Below are 15,443 nucleotides of genomic sequence, written 5' to 3'. Positions count from 1 at the left end.
TGAAACTTTTCAAATAATTTGTTATTTTCCAGTACAGTGAGCAGCTGTTTGGACACAATTCTTTCTAGAATCTTTGCAATAAAAGGCAGTTTTGAAATTGGTCTAAAATTATGTGGGAGGGAGGGATCTAAACCAGGTTTCTTTAAAAGTGGGTTCACGCAAGCCGTTTTAAAATAATCAGGGACACAACCAGTAGATAGGGAGCTGTTGAAAACAGAGATCAAATGGGGCCCATCCATTACTTTCAGTAAAAACTTTGTAGGTATAACATCAAGTGGGCTGGAGGACACTCTCATTTGTGATACTGTTTTTAAAAGCTCAGACAAGTCGATGGGATAAAACTGGTTAAAACTCTCTTGTTGCTGGTGAGGGACCTCTGAGTAAGAGGCCGCGGGGGTAATAGAGGCTCTGATTGACACCACCTTATTGGTAAAATAAGATAAAAACAATCACAGTCATCATTACTTCCAGCTGAGGCACAAGGAGGGGCTGGGTTTACCAGTTGATCCACAGTCTTAAACAGAAACCTGGGATTGTGTTTATGTGTAGTAATGAGTTCAGAAAAATAGTGTGTTCTCGCATCCTTAACCAAGTTATTGTATTTAATTAATAAATCCTTCAGACTGAGGTAATGGACTTGGAGACTGGATTTTTTCCATCTGCGCTCTGCTTTCCTGCATTCCTGCATTAATTTATTAAAATACTTGCTGAGGTTATTAACTCTATCATATATAATGTGAAAGTTGATGCTCAAAGTCAAACTCACATGTATACAGACAGACACAGTTAGCAACTAGCTGGCAAATATAGAGGAGCTTGATATTTTCCTCAGGACTTAGTTGATACCAAACATGCGCTACAAGGAGAATGAAAATGGGACTTCGCTTCACCAGGTGGCCAGAATCATGACTCAAAATAAATGATAATATTGCTTTATGTCTGTGTGATGTGTTGATAAGCCATTGTTTGCTAATAAAAATCAATTAATACAGATTTAAATAGATTCAGATCAATGACACTGATGGTTATAGAAAGTAGTTTTAGCTTTTGGTACAAAACAAAAAACACTCACCTTTGGACTTGACTTTACTTTGATACTTTGTTTATGATTTGATTTATCGCTGATGTTCATGAAAAGTTAGCAACAAGGTCAGAAGGTTCTTTTTTCGATTATCTTGTCAGATTGTATTCCAATATGAGCGAGGTGATGGTCGCAGAGGGCTGGTTGCACTGGACGATATCTCTTTCTCCAGGGAGTGTGTATTTGACCCCGACAACAACATATTGCCCACCTCTGCCCCACCTACATCCTCTAACACACCCACTTCTGCCGCCACACCCTCAACCTCAACCGTACCAACCCACCCCTGTCAGGTAAACTACGTGACAAAGCAATTCTGTGAAACATAAAGTATTCCACAAAACAAGTCTGTAAACCTGCTGAAAATAATCCACCTTCTTTTTTTGGTGTTGCAGGATAATGAGTTTTTCTGTTGGCGGTCCGCTGGGAAAGTGTGTATTCTGGCTACTTTACAGTGCGATTATCAACCAGACTGCCCCGAGGGGGAGGACGAGGATGACTGTGGTGAGCAGCGTGTTGCTGTAGAGACCTGCAGTACCAATGCTACCATCATTTTGTCAGCAGTATACAATGTCTTACAATAACAATTAAATGTTTATTCAGGTGGATTCATTAACATATTCAGTAATTAAACAAATTAATTCATATAACTAAATGAAGCAGTAGCTCAATCTAAGCTAAAATTCTGCTATAGCTAACCAGCTTAGCAGCTGTCATTGCAGCTTTTGACTCTTGGGAATAACATGGGTTAAATGTACTGAATTGCAAATTTGTTTATTTATTGATTTTAACATAAATATAAACGGTAGAAGAACCGACAAAAAAACAGAGATACATTAAAATCCTATGAACTTTAATAGTACAAATAAAGTTTATTTTCTTAAACAAATGGAGGGTCTAAATGGAGGTGACAGCTAAAAAAATATTTTGTTGTTTTCCCTTCACAATCACACTCAGTATCAACAAAAGCCTGGTAACATGCTTCATGTCTTGGCCAATTAGAAGACAGTGGTGGGGGGGCTTAAAGAGACAGGAGCATCTACAGCTTGTTTCAGACAGAGACTGAAATGAAGGTCTACATGAGACTGAAATGAATGTCCACATGAAGGGCCTCTATAAGATAGAGAATCATGCAAAGCTGCCATACAGGAGTCATCTGTATGATCTGTAGTTTTACATGTGAGAAGAAATGTGATATACTGAGGCAGTTTTAGTCAGAGACGTGCAGTTGTCTGCTTGTTGCTTGTGAGGACCAGACTTGTATTACATGTAGTACATACAATATGTATATCCTGTTATGAAGCACAAGGTATAGTGGTAAACTGCATCAAACAACTGCTGTTAACTGTGTTAAATTTCAAGATACTTTTCTTTTTCTCTGTTGCACACCCCCCCCCCCCCCCCCCCCCCCCGTGATTCATGAACCAGTACTCACCCCCCCCCAGCAGCATTACTCACGCCTGCCTTTTAAACTTTCAGGTCCGTGCACATTTGAGAGTAACCAGTGCCGATGGACTGACACCAGTGATGGACAGAGCAGGTGGCAGAGACAAAAAGCCAGTAACAACACTGAGCCGCCCACTGATCACACTACAGACACAGGTGGCTTTAGTGGTTTATTGACCGATTGAATAGTGTATTGATTTTATGCACTCACTGCACAAGAATTCAAGATGTTCAACATCTGAAATGGCATGACCCAGAAATGATCATAACTGCACTGTTTACGAAATTCAGGATGTTTTCCCTCATTCTAAGGCTACTACATGAGAGTGAATTTTAGTCAGGGGTCTACACAGAGTGAGGCCCGACTCCAGAGTCCCGCACTCACCCCTTCATCCCCCTACTGCCAGATTCTGTAAGTGAAACCATGACACTGATGGCTGCATCTTTCTTATAATCATCCCTGTAAAATATTTGTTTTGATACGAAGTTGAATATTTAAAGTATGAATTGCTCAATGCTCCCCACCGCCTCTGTCTCTCTACCACGCAACTCTCTTCCCAATCCCCTCTCTCCCCTTCTTCCTTCCTTCTTTCCTTAACGCAGGTTTCACTTCCACATCAGTGCAGAGAGTGCTGGGTCACTCAGAGTGCTTATGCAGCAAGCTGAGGGGAGTGAAGCAATCCTGTGGTCACGCAGTCACAACACTATCTCCCACTGGACATCAGAACATCTGCCTCTAGGCCCACACCAGCAACCTTATAAGGTGTGTGCTCACATTTTGAACAGTTAACGTTTTAAGCCTAATGAAAACGATATACAGATGAGTGGCAGATAAAGAAAAATGCACATAAAATGAGTCTAAAAACATAATGAATGAAGAAGTTTCCAAACAGGGCACGAGGGTGACACTACATGGTTGAATCACATTATTATTATACTGCTTTCACAGTCATCAGATCTCAATCCAGTTCAATACTTAGACTGTCATGAGAGCTTAAGGTGTTTTTTTATTTAATACGTCACCCATCTATATTCACAAAGAATAAAGATCAAATAAGTAAATGCACAAGTACTTATAAAACATATTGTATATGTACAATACGTTTTGGAACATTTAGAATTCTATATTTTCCATGTATTGCAGAATACGTTAAGTAATGCTACTTTTGTATAGTGTAAAAAATATCGCCATGTACAATATTGCATACATTTGCAGTATATCTGAATGTTAAAAAACAAAACATGTTATGTAGTTAATGCCCACTAATTGGAAGACTGGTTTGATCCTCAGCTACTCCAGTCTGTATGTCGAAGTACACGGGCAAGATACTGAACCCCAAATTGTGTGAATGATTAGTTTCTGCTTCTGATGCGTAAATGGCCCCTTGCATGGTAGCATCAGTGTGTGAATGTGTGTGAATGGGACATGTAGTGTAAAGTGCTTTGAGAGGTCAGAAGACTGGAAGGGCACTATACAAGTACAGTCCATTTACAATCATGTTATTATTAATGTTATTATATCCTCATTTGTATATCCTCATTTGTATGTACTATATATATATATACGGTTATAAACATTTCTAGCAAAAACTTTTAACAGGATGGTTGTATTAGACTACATTAGTTTTAGCTAGCTGTACCAGTAACTTGCAACTGAGTATTTATCTAAATGTACAATATTGTTAAAATATCACTGTCACAGCCTGCCTCATGAGGCCATGAAAAAGACTGAGACACTCCATTGGTTAAACAAGGCGAATTATTAAGGAAAAAAATGCATAACATAACAAAACAGAGTATGTGATGGGAATATCAGTAGTGTAGGCTGTGCATAAGGATGAGGGTGCTGTGTGAATGTTGGAAATGTTTTTGAGGAACGCATGAATGTAACCATTTTTATTCTTAGGTTTGGTTCAGTAGCATGAATAAAGTGACTCAGTCGGACACTACAGCAGGAGATCACATTGTTGCTGTGGATGATATCTCATTTCTAAACTGTGAAAAATCCTACCAACCACCAGGTAAAGATTACATCAACATTAATGTGCATGTACTGGACGCAAGTAGTAGTAGTATGCTTCATAAATTGTGTTCTTTGTAAAAACTTACAGGACACAGAGCATTTGGGAGGATAGTTGGCTAGTTCTGAAATTATTTTTCTCTCTTCAGCTCTGTCTGCCTGCGGCTGTTCTTTTGAAGAAGGTCTGTGTGTTTGGGTGCAGGGGGCTGAAGATGAGCTGGAGTGGCTCAGCAGCTCTGGTCCCACTGAAACCCCCAACACCGGGCCTGCAGGAGACCACACTACTGGCAAAGGTCACTTTTATTCTAGACTATCTTTCTACAAGCTGTGTCCTAAAGCATTATACAAATAACAGAATAGCAGAGTAGTGTACTTATGAATTACATTCAGTACCGAGAGTGCATCATTGTCAGTTGATAAATGAGAATTTTCCATTAGGGCAAGATTTTGTAACTTGTGGCCACACAAGTGACTATTACTGGAAAATTACTGTCACAATCAACTGTCAGTTACAGTCATGCTAGTGAACAGTGGTGCAATTTATTTCTTATGAGTGTAAAGTTTTGTTTGTGAGAGGTTATAGGATTATGTCATTGACAGTTTTAAAAGTTACACTGTCTCGCTTAAATTTGACAATGTGAAATTATGACAAACATCACTGATGGACAGTACCACATAATTACTTTACCGAATAGCAACATGTTTGTATGGCAGTGGTTCCCAACCTGGGGGCAGGGGCGCCCCAGGGGTCACAGGATGAATCTAAGCAGGATGAATCAGAAGCAAGAAAAAACTAACTTCTTTGATCTTTGCTCATAGATATATGATATGATATGCAACCTGTGTCAAAGAGTCCCAAGTACACATTTCTTTGTGTTAGGGGGTCAACAGCCAGAAAGGTTTAGAACTACCATTTATGTTGTTTTTGCAGGTAAATACCTTTTCATCAACAGTTCCCCGCCAAGTGTGAAGGGAAATATGGCCCAGCTGAAGTCGTCACTGCTGCCACCTGCTGGTGAAAAAGGATACTGTTTCACATTTTGGCACCATATGTTTGGAACCACTGTGGGCTCTTTGAGGATGTTTCTACAAACAGCTGATCCCTTGAAGAAAATATTGGTAACACATGAATGGAATTAAATGACTTTATCGTATGTTTTACCAAGCAAAGATATAAGAGGTTAGAGATGGCCAGATTTTTTTCATTAATAACTGTGTATCTGGACTTCCCTTTATGAAAGCGTTAGAAAAACGGCTTTGAGGGTTATTGAGAAATATTTGTGACTGTTCCGGCTGGGTTTTCTCTCTGTTATTATACTTTTCACATGGTTGTGAAATGCTGATTGCAAAACAACATTAATGCATTGTATAATGAGTGCAAGCTGCACAGTTTCAGCGCATACCACGGTGTTGCACAAACCTCCTCACATCCTCATTGTGACGAGTGAATCAGCACCCTGTCTTTCCTGTAGGTGTGGCAAAGATCAGGAAATCAAGGGGATGAGTGGCTACTTGTGCAGATCCATGTGACCCTGCAGAAAGTCCACCAAGTGATTCTGGAGGCTACAGTGGGAGGACAGGCAGGAGACATAGCCATTGATGACATCTCTCTCATCAGTGGACCATGTCCTGCCTCTGGTAATAAGACTGAAAATCACAGAAAGTTAGGAGGTTTACTAGACTGTGATTTTCTAGTTCTTTTTCAACTATTTTTAAAGTGATTCATTATTAAATCATTTTGCAAGAAAAACTTGAGCACATTTTTAAGAACTGTCTTTGCCAAGGGAAATATATCTTATATCTATAGGCAATAAAACAAAATATGCTGTCTATCTCCCTCCTTACCTCCCATTTATTTAGTGTTTGTCACTAGCTTTATGTGATAGTAGAGATGTCTTGATACACGTAGTCCTATATTTAAAGGAAAAGCCTGTCCATATTGCATATTTTTCTTTTTGTCAACAATCCTATGACAAGACTAAAACTAACAATGAACTGAACCCCCTAATAGTTATTGTCTGTGTAGCTGATACCTGATATATTTTATTTCTCTGTGCCAAATAGCTCCTATTTATATATTAATAATACACACTGTTGCACTGGGTGACATGTTCCTTCATTAGTTTTTTTTTGAGTCATTACCACAGACACTGTCCTGCTGCTGTAAATACCAACTCTGCCGCTGAAAATAGTCCCCATTAAATGCACAGTTTCGTCCTAAATGAGTAAGATTTGCATCTTCAGTGGTAAAAAATGTGCTTGCAACTGAGAGCCAGAAAGGCTGAGGAACACCTGTTGTTTTTGGTCTTTTCATAGGATTGTTGACAACAAGAAAAATACAGAATAATATCAGCTTTTTGGTGACAGTGCAGAAAGAAAATAATGACCATGGAGGAATCAGGCAGAGGAGAAGATAAATATGAATATACAAAGCCCATACAGTATACATGTAAACAACATGCAGACAGAGATATACTATGACAGGATTAGACATTTAATCACAAATTGAAGGGTTGTCATGGACTTCAAAGAAAAAAGGAAAACAAGCACTGTGGGTGACCTGTTAAGTCGTTGTTTAACATCCTGTTTAGATTTAGTCCCATTCACAGTATTTTAGCAATAAATTAGTGAGTGCTAAACTTGCTAAAAAAATTATTCTTTGCTAAATACATGCATGCTTCTGACAATGCTTTCCAAATTATTATCTTGTAGATATGTGTGACTTCGAGGAGGGGAGCTGTAACTGGCAGCAACAGACCACGGATGACTTTGACTGGGTCAGACAGTCGGGCTCCACCCTGAACCCCAACACTGGGCCAGACAGCGACCACACCACCAACACACCCACGGGCCACTACTACTACCTGTCCTCTTCTGCTGCTGACCGCGCCGGACAGACAGCTAAAATGTCTTCACCGCTGTACTCTGCAGGTGAGACAGTCACCAGTCTGAATATTTCCTGGCCTTCTAATTTATTTAATTATTCTGCTGAGTTTTTGTCTGCAACTACTTTTTTTCTCAATAAATCAGTTGATTGTTTGAAATGTAGTGGAGTACAGTATAAGTAGTAAGTATAAAGTAGCATAAAATGGAAAGTCCACCACTGCCTTTCTCTACAATAAAACACAAATATCTGGACATCTAAGCAGTCTAATGTGTTGCAACACACTCTTAATTTTACTTGTGATATTTCAGTCGTGGAATTACATTTGATATGGATTCCCTTCATTCAGGCAAAGGAGCTTGTGTGCAGCTGTGGTACCACATGTATGGCAAAGGAATGGGGATGCTGAACGTTTACCAGCAGAGCAAAGAAGGGAAGGAAGCTCTGATTTTCTCTCAGACAGGAGACCAGGGCCGGCTGTGGAGATTTGCTCAGGCTTCACTTCTGCCTCGAGTTCAGCCTTACAGGGTGAGTCACAAACATCTATTCAAACACACAAAGAGGCAAAGAGATGTGTACATGTACAATGGTGGTAGTACATTCACTCAAGCACTGTACTAAAGTACAGTTTTAAGCTACTTGTGCTACTTTATATTTTACCTCCACTATATTTCACTATATCACTTTTACTTCACAGCATTTACTTGAAAGCTTGATTTAGTAGTTGTTATGCAATAATATATTGTGTAATAATATAAAACTGGCACGGGCCATTGAGCCTACATAATGAATACTTTTACTCAATACTGACATTATTCTTGGTAATACTTCTGTACTTTTACATAAGTAACATGTTTATTTCAGGACTATTACTTGTAATTTAGTATTTTCACAAAAGTAAACTAAAGTAAAGGGTCTGTGCATTTCTTCCACCACTGTACATGGAGGTAAATCAAAATGTCATGGAACATTTCTTCCATATTGTTTAAGCAAAACATTTCATGAAAACAACATCAGGAACTTTTAGCCCAAAATTAGTAATAGACTAATAATAATAATTTGGGTGAACTGATCCTTTAACAGTCCATGCAATTAATTTAAACAAAACGAGCATAAATTTCCATTACTTTAGAGTTTCTTCCATCCCTTCGATAGCCACTGATTTGATTGCTTTGAGTCTACAGAGGTGTTAAAATAAGACTAGAATGTGATATAATGCGACTAGGATGATTTAAATTATATATAAATATTTACAGTGGGCAGTTTTCATCAGCCCATGCGTTGTGTTTTAGATCGTGGTGGAAGGTGTGAAGGCTGGCCCCACCCAGGAGGGAGACATGGCTTTTGATGATGTTCAGCTGACAGATGCTCAGTGTCCTCCTCCTGGACGTTGTGACTTTGAGCACAACACGTGTAGCTGGAGCAACCTGGGAGGAGGAGTCGACCAGGGGGACTGGCTTCGCGGTAGAGGAGCCTCCCCAAATCCCAACACGGGACCCAGTGTCGATCACACCACCAACTCAAACCACGGTAATAATACATATTATGGAACTCTTTGATTCTAGGTTTAAACAGTGTGCACGTGGGTGTGATCAAATCCAATTTATTGAAACTTACAGAAATGTCATGCCACTGATTCCGTTGTACATCACAACTGCATTAATGAGCAGTAATGAAGAGATTCACAGCAGCCAGTTTACATTTGTTTTACTCACTAAAATCCACTTCTAGTAGCTCATTACTCAATGGCAAATCAAGACTTTATAGGGAAATACAAACAACAGTGAGCAAGTGTTTTGTGGGTAGTGGATAAAACGTTTTAAGCACTCGCAGTAACAGATTTTTTTGGACAGGTGGGGGCAGCAGAAACACGCTGTAAACAAATCATTAACATACCATAAGTTGATATGGAAAACTTATTAAACAAATACTCATTTACACATTGAGCAGATATAAAGCATTCATTTTGAGTTGTGTTTCTGACCACCTGATGAACATAAGGCCAACTTTCACTCTCCTTTTAGCTCTGTTTTTGCTCTCCGCCAACTCCTGAGGGAAACATCTGACTCTTCAACTACAAAATTCTCCACTATGTTCACCAGCTAGTTGCTAACTGTGTCTGTGCGCTGTTCGGTGGTGCACTGTTTTTAGAGTTTTTCGCTGAAAAGAGCTGCCTGCTGCCTCTGGAAACGACATAGAGGGCAGAGAGAAAACCAAAAAAAGCCAGACAACGAGCTGAAAGACAGTTAAACTGTATGTTGAATGAGGCAGAGTCGCCAATAAAGCACTTCATCACTATTAGCAACCCCTTTAACATCACACACATCTGATCCATTTTGATATAAAATATTGATTTTAACCCATCACTTCTTGTATGAAAAGGACAGTAAGACGAGGCACCTTTGTTTATATAGAATCTTTTATTTCTAATAAACTCTATACTCCATATATTTTCATTAAAATACATGTACATACACCCCGCGACCCTGTATGCAGGATAAGCGGATGGATGAAACAGAAAGAGAGACACACACCTAAATGATCTAAGTACCTTGTAATAAGCCTGTGAAAATAGGCTTATGATAATTAAAAAATGAAGTTTTCTGTTTGCTTTTAAACAGTGGACACAGTTGTTGTTGATCTTGGGTAATTAGGCAGTTTATTCCAGAGACCTGGACCAAAGCAAACAAAATCACCCTCACCATGTCCGTATCTTATGAGAAGTACAGTTAAAACCACCACCACCACACACATCTGACTGGATTTGTCAATGAGCAGGTCATGAATGCACATGATGGTATCTTTAGTTCAGCATACCAGATGTTGTTTGAAGTGAGGGTTGACTATATCATTTCATGAAATCACATTATGTTTGAGTGATCTTGCATCATGTTTCCACCAGGTTATTATATGTATGTGGACAGCTCAGTGGGTGAGTGGGGAGACATGTCCTTCCTCATCAGTGATGTGTTCCAGCCGTCCACAAGAGGTCTCTGTCTGACATTCTGGTACCACATGTATGGCAACCACGTTGGGACTCTCAGAGTTTACATAAACGACAGGTGACTAGCTGCTCATGTCTGCGGAATAGCAACATTAAACATGAACTGTACTCTGATAGCATTTTCAATGCTTTTTCCATAAATTAAATTGCTGCTGTTCTGTCCTGTCCTGTAGAAAACTGCACAGTGGTGACAACGAAGAAGGGATTCTGAAGTGGACTGAGACGGGAAACAAGGGAGACAAGTGGCTGGAGGCCACTGTGCCTATTAAACATAAAGAAGAATTCTGGGTAATAATAAGCTGATAAAAGGTTTCATCAGAATCATTTTTATGTTTTTTAATTGCTAGTTTGACTGAAAATCAGTAACAAAAGTTGCTCGTAAATTAGCAAGCAGGAGAATGAAAGAGCGTGTGAATTTTCTGATTGCTGAATTTGAACTCTTGTTTTTGTCACAGTTTGTGTTTGTGTATCAGCGGGGGATGAACACAGGTGGGGACGTTGCTCTTGATGACATCACCATCCTCCCTGGCAGCTGCTACTCACAGCCTCCCATTGACCCACCAGATGATGATAATGGTAACCCGGAACCCTCTTTAGCTACTTCAATTATTCTTTAGCTGAGAGGTATTTTACAGAAAACAGGAATCATTTTCTGTTGTTCTGTTTTTCTTATGAATTGGTTGACATTTTAACTGACAAAATATGAATTATGTATGTATGTCTGCAACTAATCTCGCCATACTACTGGACCCATCAGCCTAATGTTTGCGCACATTTCTTACTGTGTGCTCAAGAAACTCTTGTGGTTGCAGTGATGAACACTTTTTGAAAAACCTATTTTACTGCCTCAGCCTGAGACTTTTCAGCAGTACTCGCCAGTTTACGAAAGTCATTTCTACGCGAAAAACCAGGCTTACTAGTCTGTTGCAGGGCACATTTTGGCCTTTGTCGTGGCTCAGAATCTGACATCCATAGAAAGGTTTTGTCTCATCTTTTGAACCTTTGCATCTGCAGATTAATTCCATACACAATAATATTTTTTGATCCACCAAAGGTGGATACGAGATGAATACATTCCTGTTTTTGTTATATTTACCGCTATCTTGACTGTAAGGGAGCAGGGAAGGACAATTTAGTAAATTTCAACTATTCTTTCTTTGGGAGGGGAGAGGGAGGTAGGGATTTAAGGTTTCCTTATTATACAATTAGGCAAACCACTCTGTTATAATACCATTAAACTATTCGATGAATCTTTAAATAATCTGAGAAAATAGCTACTATGCAAAAACACATTATTAAAAATCTTGATACCATAAAGCTATATAAGAAAACTTACTTAAAAAAAACTTTCTCCCCTACAAAACACTATTGGATAAGCGTGGTAATATTTTCTTCATGTAAAGAAATCCTATGTAAGGCCCGAGTCAACGATGCGTTTGTTTCTCTCGGTACTTTCAGATTTCCCTTCCTGCCTTTTTGAAAAATATAGAATATCACCAGCCTTATCCCTTGAGAAATGTTAATATTGGAACAACCTAATCCGTTAACTCCTTATGCAAATGCTCAAAAGTGAGGGTGTTTTAAAGCCTCAGTGCAAGTGGGAAGTGTAGTGTGAAAAGAAATGAATGTTAAAGAAGTTGATGTCAAATGTGCTCTCATTGTGTTTCTCTGTGTGTGCAGATATGTTATCCATTGGTCTGGCAGTTGGTCTGACTCTGCTGGCTGGAGTCATCATCTGCATCTTCCTCTTTATGCTGAACAGGAAGCACAGTACAATGTACACAGTTGTTTAAATACATAAATAATTGACACGATGTACATAAGAACCCTGAAGAATGCTGGTTTATGTTGTCAGCTGATGTTTCTGCTTGTGTGTCTCTCAGGAATCAGCCGTTAATAAATAACAACGCAATTAACCAGGACTCTGCATTTGATCTCTATGACTGCAAAATAGATGTAAGGCAGGATTTATTAATACAATATCTTGTCCAGCCTTCATAGATTCAGATGATAAACAACATTTTTTTTTATTTCCAGGGCACACAACATGGAACTGAATCAGACTTTTCCTTCTTCAACAAACTGTATAATCCATCGCCGCATGTAACTGACGCCAGTATGGCTTCATCTGATGCTTAGTCCAGACTAATAACTACAGGGAAACTAATAAACCACAACCTGTTTGTAAATTATGTGTTCTGAGAGATATTTGATTTCCATTAAAACTGTTATTTAGAAGATGAATAACCCACCCCTGCTTTGATTGTGAAAATGGTATGGTTGAAACATTTGGCCATTCAGATGTGCGGGACCCACAACTGTAAAGCGAGTCTTTTCAAGCGGACACTACACTGCAGCCTGTCAGGGGCCCAAGAAAAGAAAAGCCAAATCACACAGAGGAAAATAAAATCATTGGCAGACAATGGCCAAATATCTGTCTAAAAAGAGTGTTAAGAAGCACCATATATGTCTGACAGGCGAAGGTGAGGAGCTATCAGTTAGGCAGACTAGTAAAGCTTTAGCCTGCTTAACTTTCAAGTAATGTTAACACCAGAGCTGCCAACTCGCATTGAGCATGAGACTCACGACACTTTTCACATGCTCTCACGCTACAGATCAATTTTCTCCCGCAGTGAAAAACAAATGTATAGCCTAAGACTTGGGGCGAGTGAACTCCACCCAGCTGATGTCGCTGTAACTAACTGAAAGAGTTTTGCAAATTAAACATCTAAAATCTTTTTGGGACTGTGAGCTGCAATTTCTCTGAGGTGCTGAAGTGAACATTTGTGTGGATTTGTGGTGAGATTTCTGTCTGATCAAAAGGGTTTTCAGTAAGTTTCGTTTATCCACCTCCACAACAACGCAGGCTAATGCACAGCAGAGTAGGGGGCAGGTAGGATGTTTAAAAATATTATGAATTCTCATTAAATGATGACGTTATTCTTAAAATATTACAACTGTCAATGTGGGGGAGATTCTGAATGTGCAGAAAGTTTTCTACACACAATTAATTTTTCATTGAGGCGAGAAAAGGTCACATTTAAAGAAGTTACTTCCCCAAACAGAGGCAACAACAAATGAGAGAAGAATAATTCATGCATGTGTGCTGACTCAGCAGAGATGATAGTACATGAGAAAATATTTTAATACACATCTAATATGTAGGTATTCAAATATTAATATATTAATCTGTTGTGCAATGTGAAGCGACTACAAACTTTTGTTTCGTTATACAACAACCTTGTGCTGTATAATGACAAATAAACTACCTTGTAAAAGTTAAACTACAGGAGAAAACATACATCTAAAAGCAACACCGAATGCCTGAGAGCTTTACTGCACTATATTCTATTGTATTTGGAATTATCACTTGCCACCTGAATTTTGTGTTTCCCTTATATTAATGAAGATTAACACCCACAAGTTCCTCTGCAAGAGTCTCAAGAAAATTGACCTACAGTAAACACTACTCAGTAGCACATCACAAGCCATAGGATATAGCTGCAAATATGGTTACAATGCAATAAGCTACACATAACAAAGCCTCTGTTTATATTATCATTTCAGTTAACACAGCCATATACTCTATACAGTATTTCAGGTCTGCACATAATTTGACCAATACTTTGATTAATTTAGCCACCAAGATTGAATTTAACAGATGACATTTATTTGTTCTCTGATAATTTGATTTTATGCTTTGTAGCAATTTTTTCAATGTTTGATTTTACTTTTTTCTAATCACTCAAGTATTGAAGGGCATTTTTTTCTCTCCTGTCTTGTGTCAAGTTAAAAGGCGGAATATAGACTGTCGCAGTCTAATTTGAAAAGAAAAATGGATTGACCTTTTGTGCTTTATATTTATATTGAGTAACTGAATTTATATGCGAGCATGGCCTGGATGAGTCTAACACACTGAATTTGAAAATGGTTGTTAGGGGCTCCATCTGTGTCACAATAAGGCTAATGGCAAAGAGCTTCTTTGAAATTGTCACTGTGTTAGAACTAAGAGCGGGTGGGTGAAAGTGGTGTTGGAGTAGGTCTCAATGAGGGACCCAATTTGGAAAATGTTGTCCCCCTGTCCATAATTGCTGTTGGGCCTGACGCCCACACAGCTGGCTTACATACATATATATAACAACAAAGCTAACTCTCTGAGCAAGCGTTGCAGTCTAAATATCCACAAAAAGCCCCATTAAACAACAGTTACGGCATCCAACCTACGACTCTTGTTAATTAGTCAGCTTCAAATGAGGCTAAACATTCACCCAGTTTCTCTTCACTGTCCCTCAGTATTACAACCTTAGTCCAACATCGACCCGCCTGATAGCCTAACATTATAAAGCTATTACTTTGTTGCCCAAACAGAGTAACCGATTTGTTCACTCTTTCAGAGAGAAGTTGATTCTGAACCTAATGTAACTTGCTACTTAAAATGGAATCTTTTTAAGAACACATTTTCATTACTAACATACAAAGTCATTCTGATACAAACTGTAATTGTAAAAAATTTTAAAACTGTAACCTTTGATAACGACAGATGTTTCTCATTTGTTTTGGCCTCTACTGTATGAATACTGTCATATACCAAAATGTACCCAACTCTCAAGTTTGAAAATATGTTTTTTTTTTGTTTTCACATATTACAGTTCTGCAAATGCTGATTGTTTTCTAATCAATTTGTCTATTCTACATGCAACATACTATTTATGTCAAAATTCTCCAGTCAAAGTCTCTGCTTTTTCCTCAATAAAAAAGCTATAAAAATATAATTTAATGTATGTTACAAGTATATGGTATTTGTAAACATGTGCTCAGTCATACTCACTACATGAAATGTATTATATTCAATAAAAACAAACATGAGACTAAAAGAAACCAGAACTGATAGGTTGCAATCCACCACTGCCTACAGTGGGAGTGGACTAAACCATGTGTACCCTTCGGGAAGGGGGGATCAGAATCAGAATCAGAATCAGCTTTATTGCCAGGTATGTGTACACATACG

General features: G+C 38.6%; 1 protein-coding gene across 1 annotated transcript in view; it reads left to right on the top strand.

Moving 5' to 3' along the window:
* si:ch211-106h4.4 (MAM and LDL-receptor class A domain-containing protein 1) overlaps window positions 1-12,624 on the top strand; it is a 67,210-nt gene extending 54,586 nt beyond the window's left edge. Inside the window, exons 34-51 of the mRNA XM_046051118.1 lie at window positions 1,183-1,374; window positions 1,477-1,585; window positions 2,561-2,683; window positions 2,840-2,939; window positions 3,131-3,290; window positions 4,434-4,548; window positions 4,697-4,840; window positions 5,479-5,666; window positions 6,020-6,185; window positions 7,260-7,478; window positions 7,781-7,959; window positions 8,724-8,961; window positions 10,334-10,493; window positions 10,609-10,723; window positions 10,891-11,011; window positions 12,116-12,212; window positions 12,319-12,391; window positions 12,473-12,624. Of these exons, the coding sequence (XP_045907074.1) occupies window positions 1,183-1,374; window positions 1,477-1,585; window positions 2,561-2,683; window positions 2,840-2,939; window positions 3,131-3,290; window positions 4,434-4,548; window positions 4,697-4,840; window positions 5,479-5,666; window positions 6,020-6,185; window positions 7,260-7,478; window positions 7,781-7,959; window positions 8,724-8,961; window positions 10,334-10,493; window positions 10,609-10,723; window positions 10,891-11,011; window positions 12,116-12,212; window positions 12,319-12,391; window positions 12,473-12,574 (2,601 nt within the window). The 3' untranslated portion in view covers window positions 12,575-12,624. The remainder of the gene's footprint in view (window positions 1-1,182; window positions 1,375-1,476; window positions 1,586-2,560; window positions 2,684-2,839; window positions 2,940-3,130; window positions 3,291-4,433; window positions 4,549-4,696; window positions 4,841-5,478; window positions 5,667-6,019; window positions 6,186-7,259; window positions 7,479-7,780; window positions 7,960-8,723; window positions 8,962-10,333; window positions 10,494-10,608; window positions 10,724-10,890; window positions 11,012-12,115; window positions 12,213-12,318; window positions 12,392-12,472) is intronic.
* Window positions 12,625-15,443: the final 2,819 nt, after the last annotated feature.

This window comes from Micropterus dolomieu, linkage group LG06 (genome assembly GCF_021292245.1).
Source record: "Micropterus dolomieu isolate WLL.071019.BEF.003 ecotype Adirondacks linkage group LG06, ASM2129224v1, whole genome shotgun sequence".
NCBI lineage: Eukaryota > Metazoa > Chordata > Actinopteri > Centrarchiformes > Centrarchidae > Micropterus > Micropterus dolomieu.
Note: the sequence above shows the minus strand (reverse complement) of the source record. Positions and strands in the feature narration are given on the sequence as shown.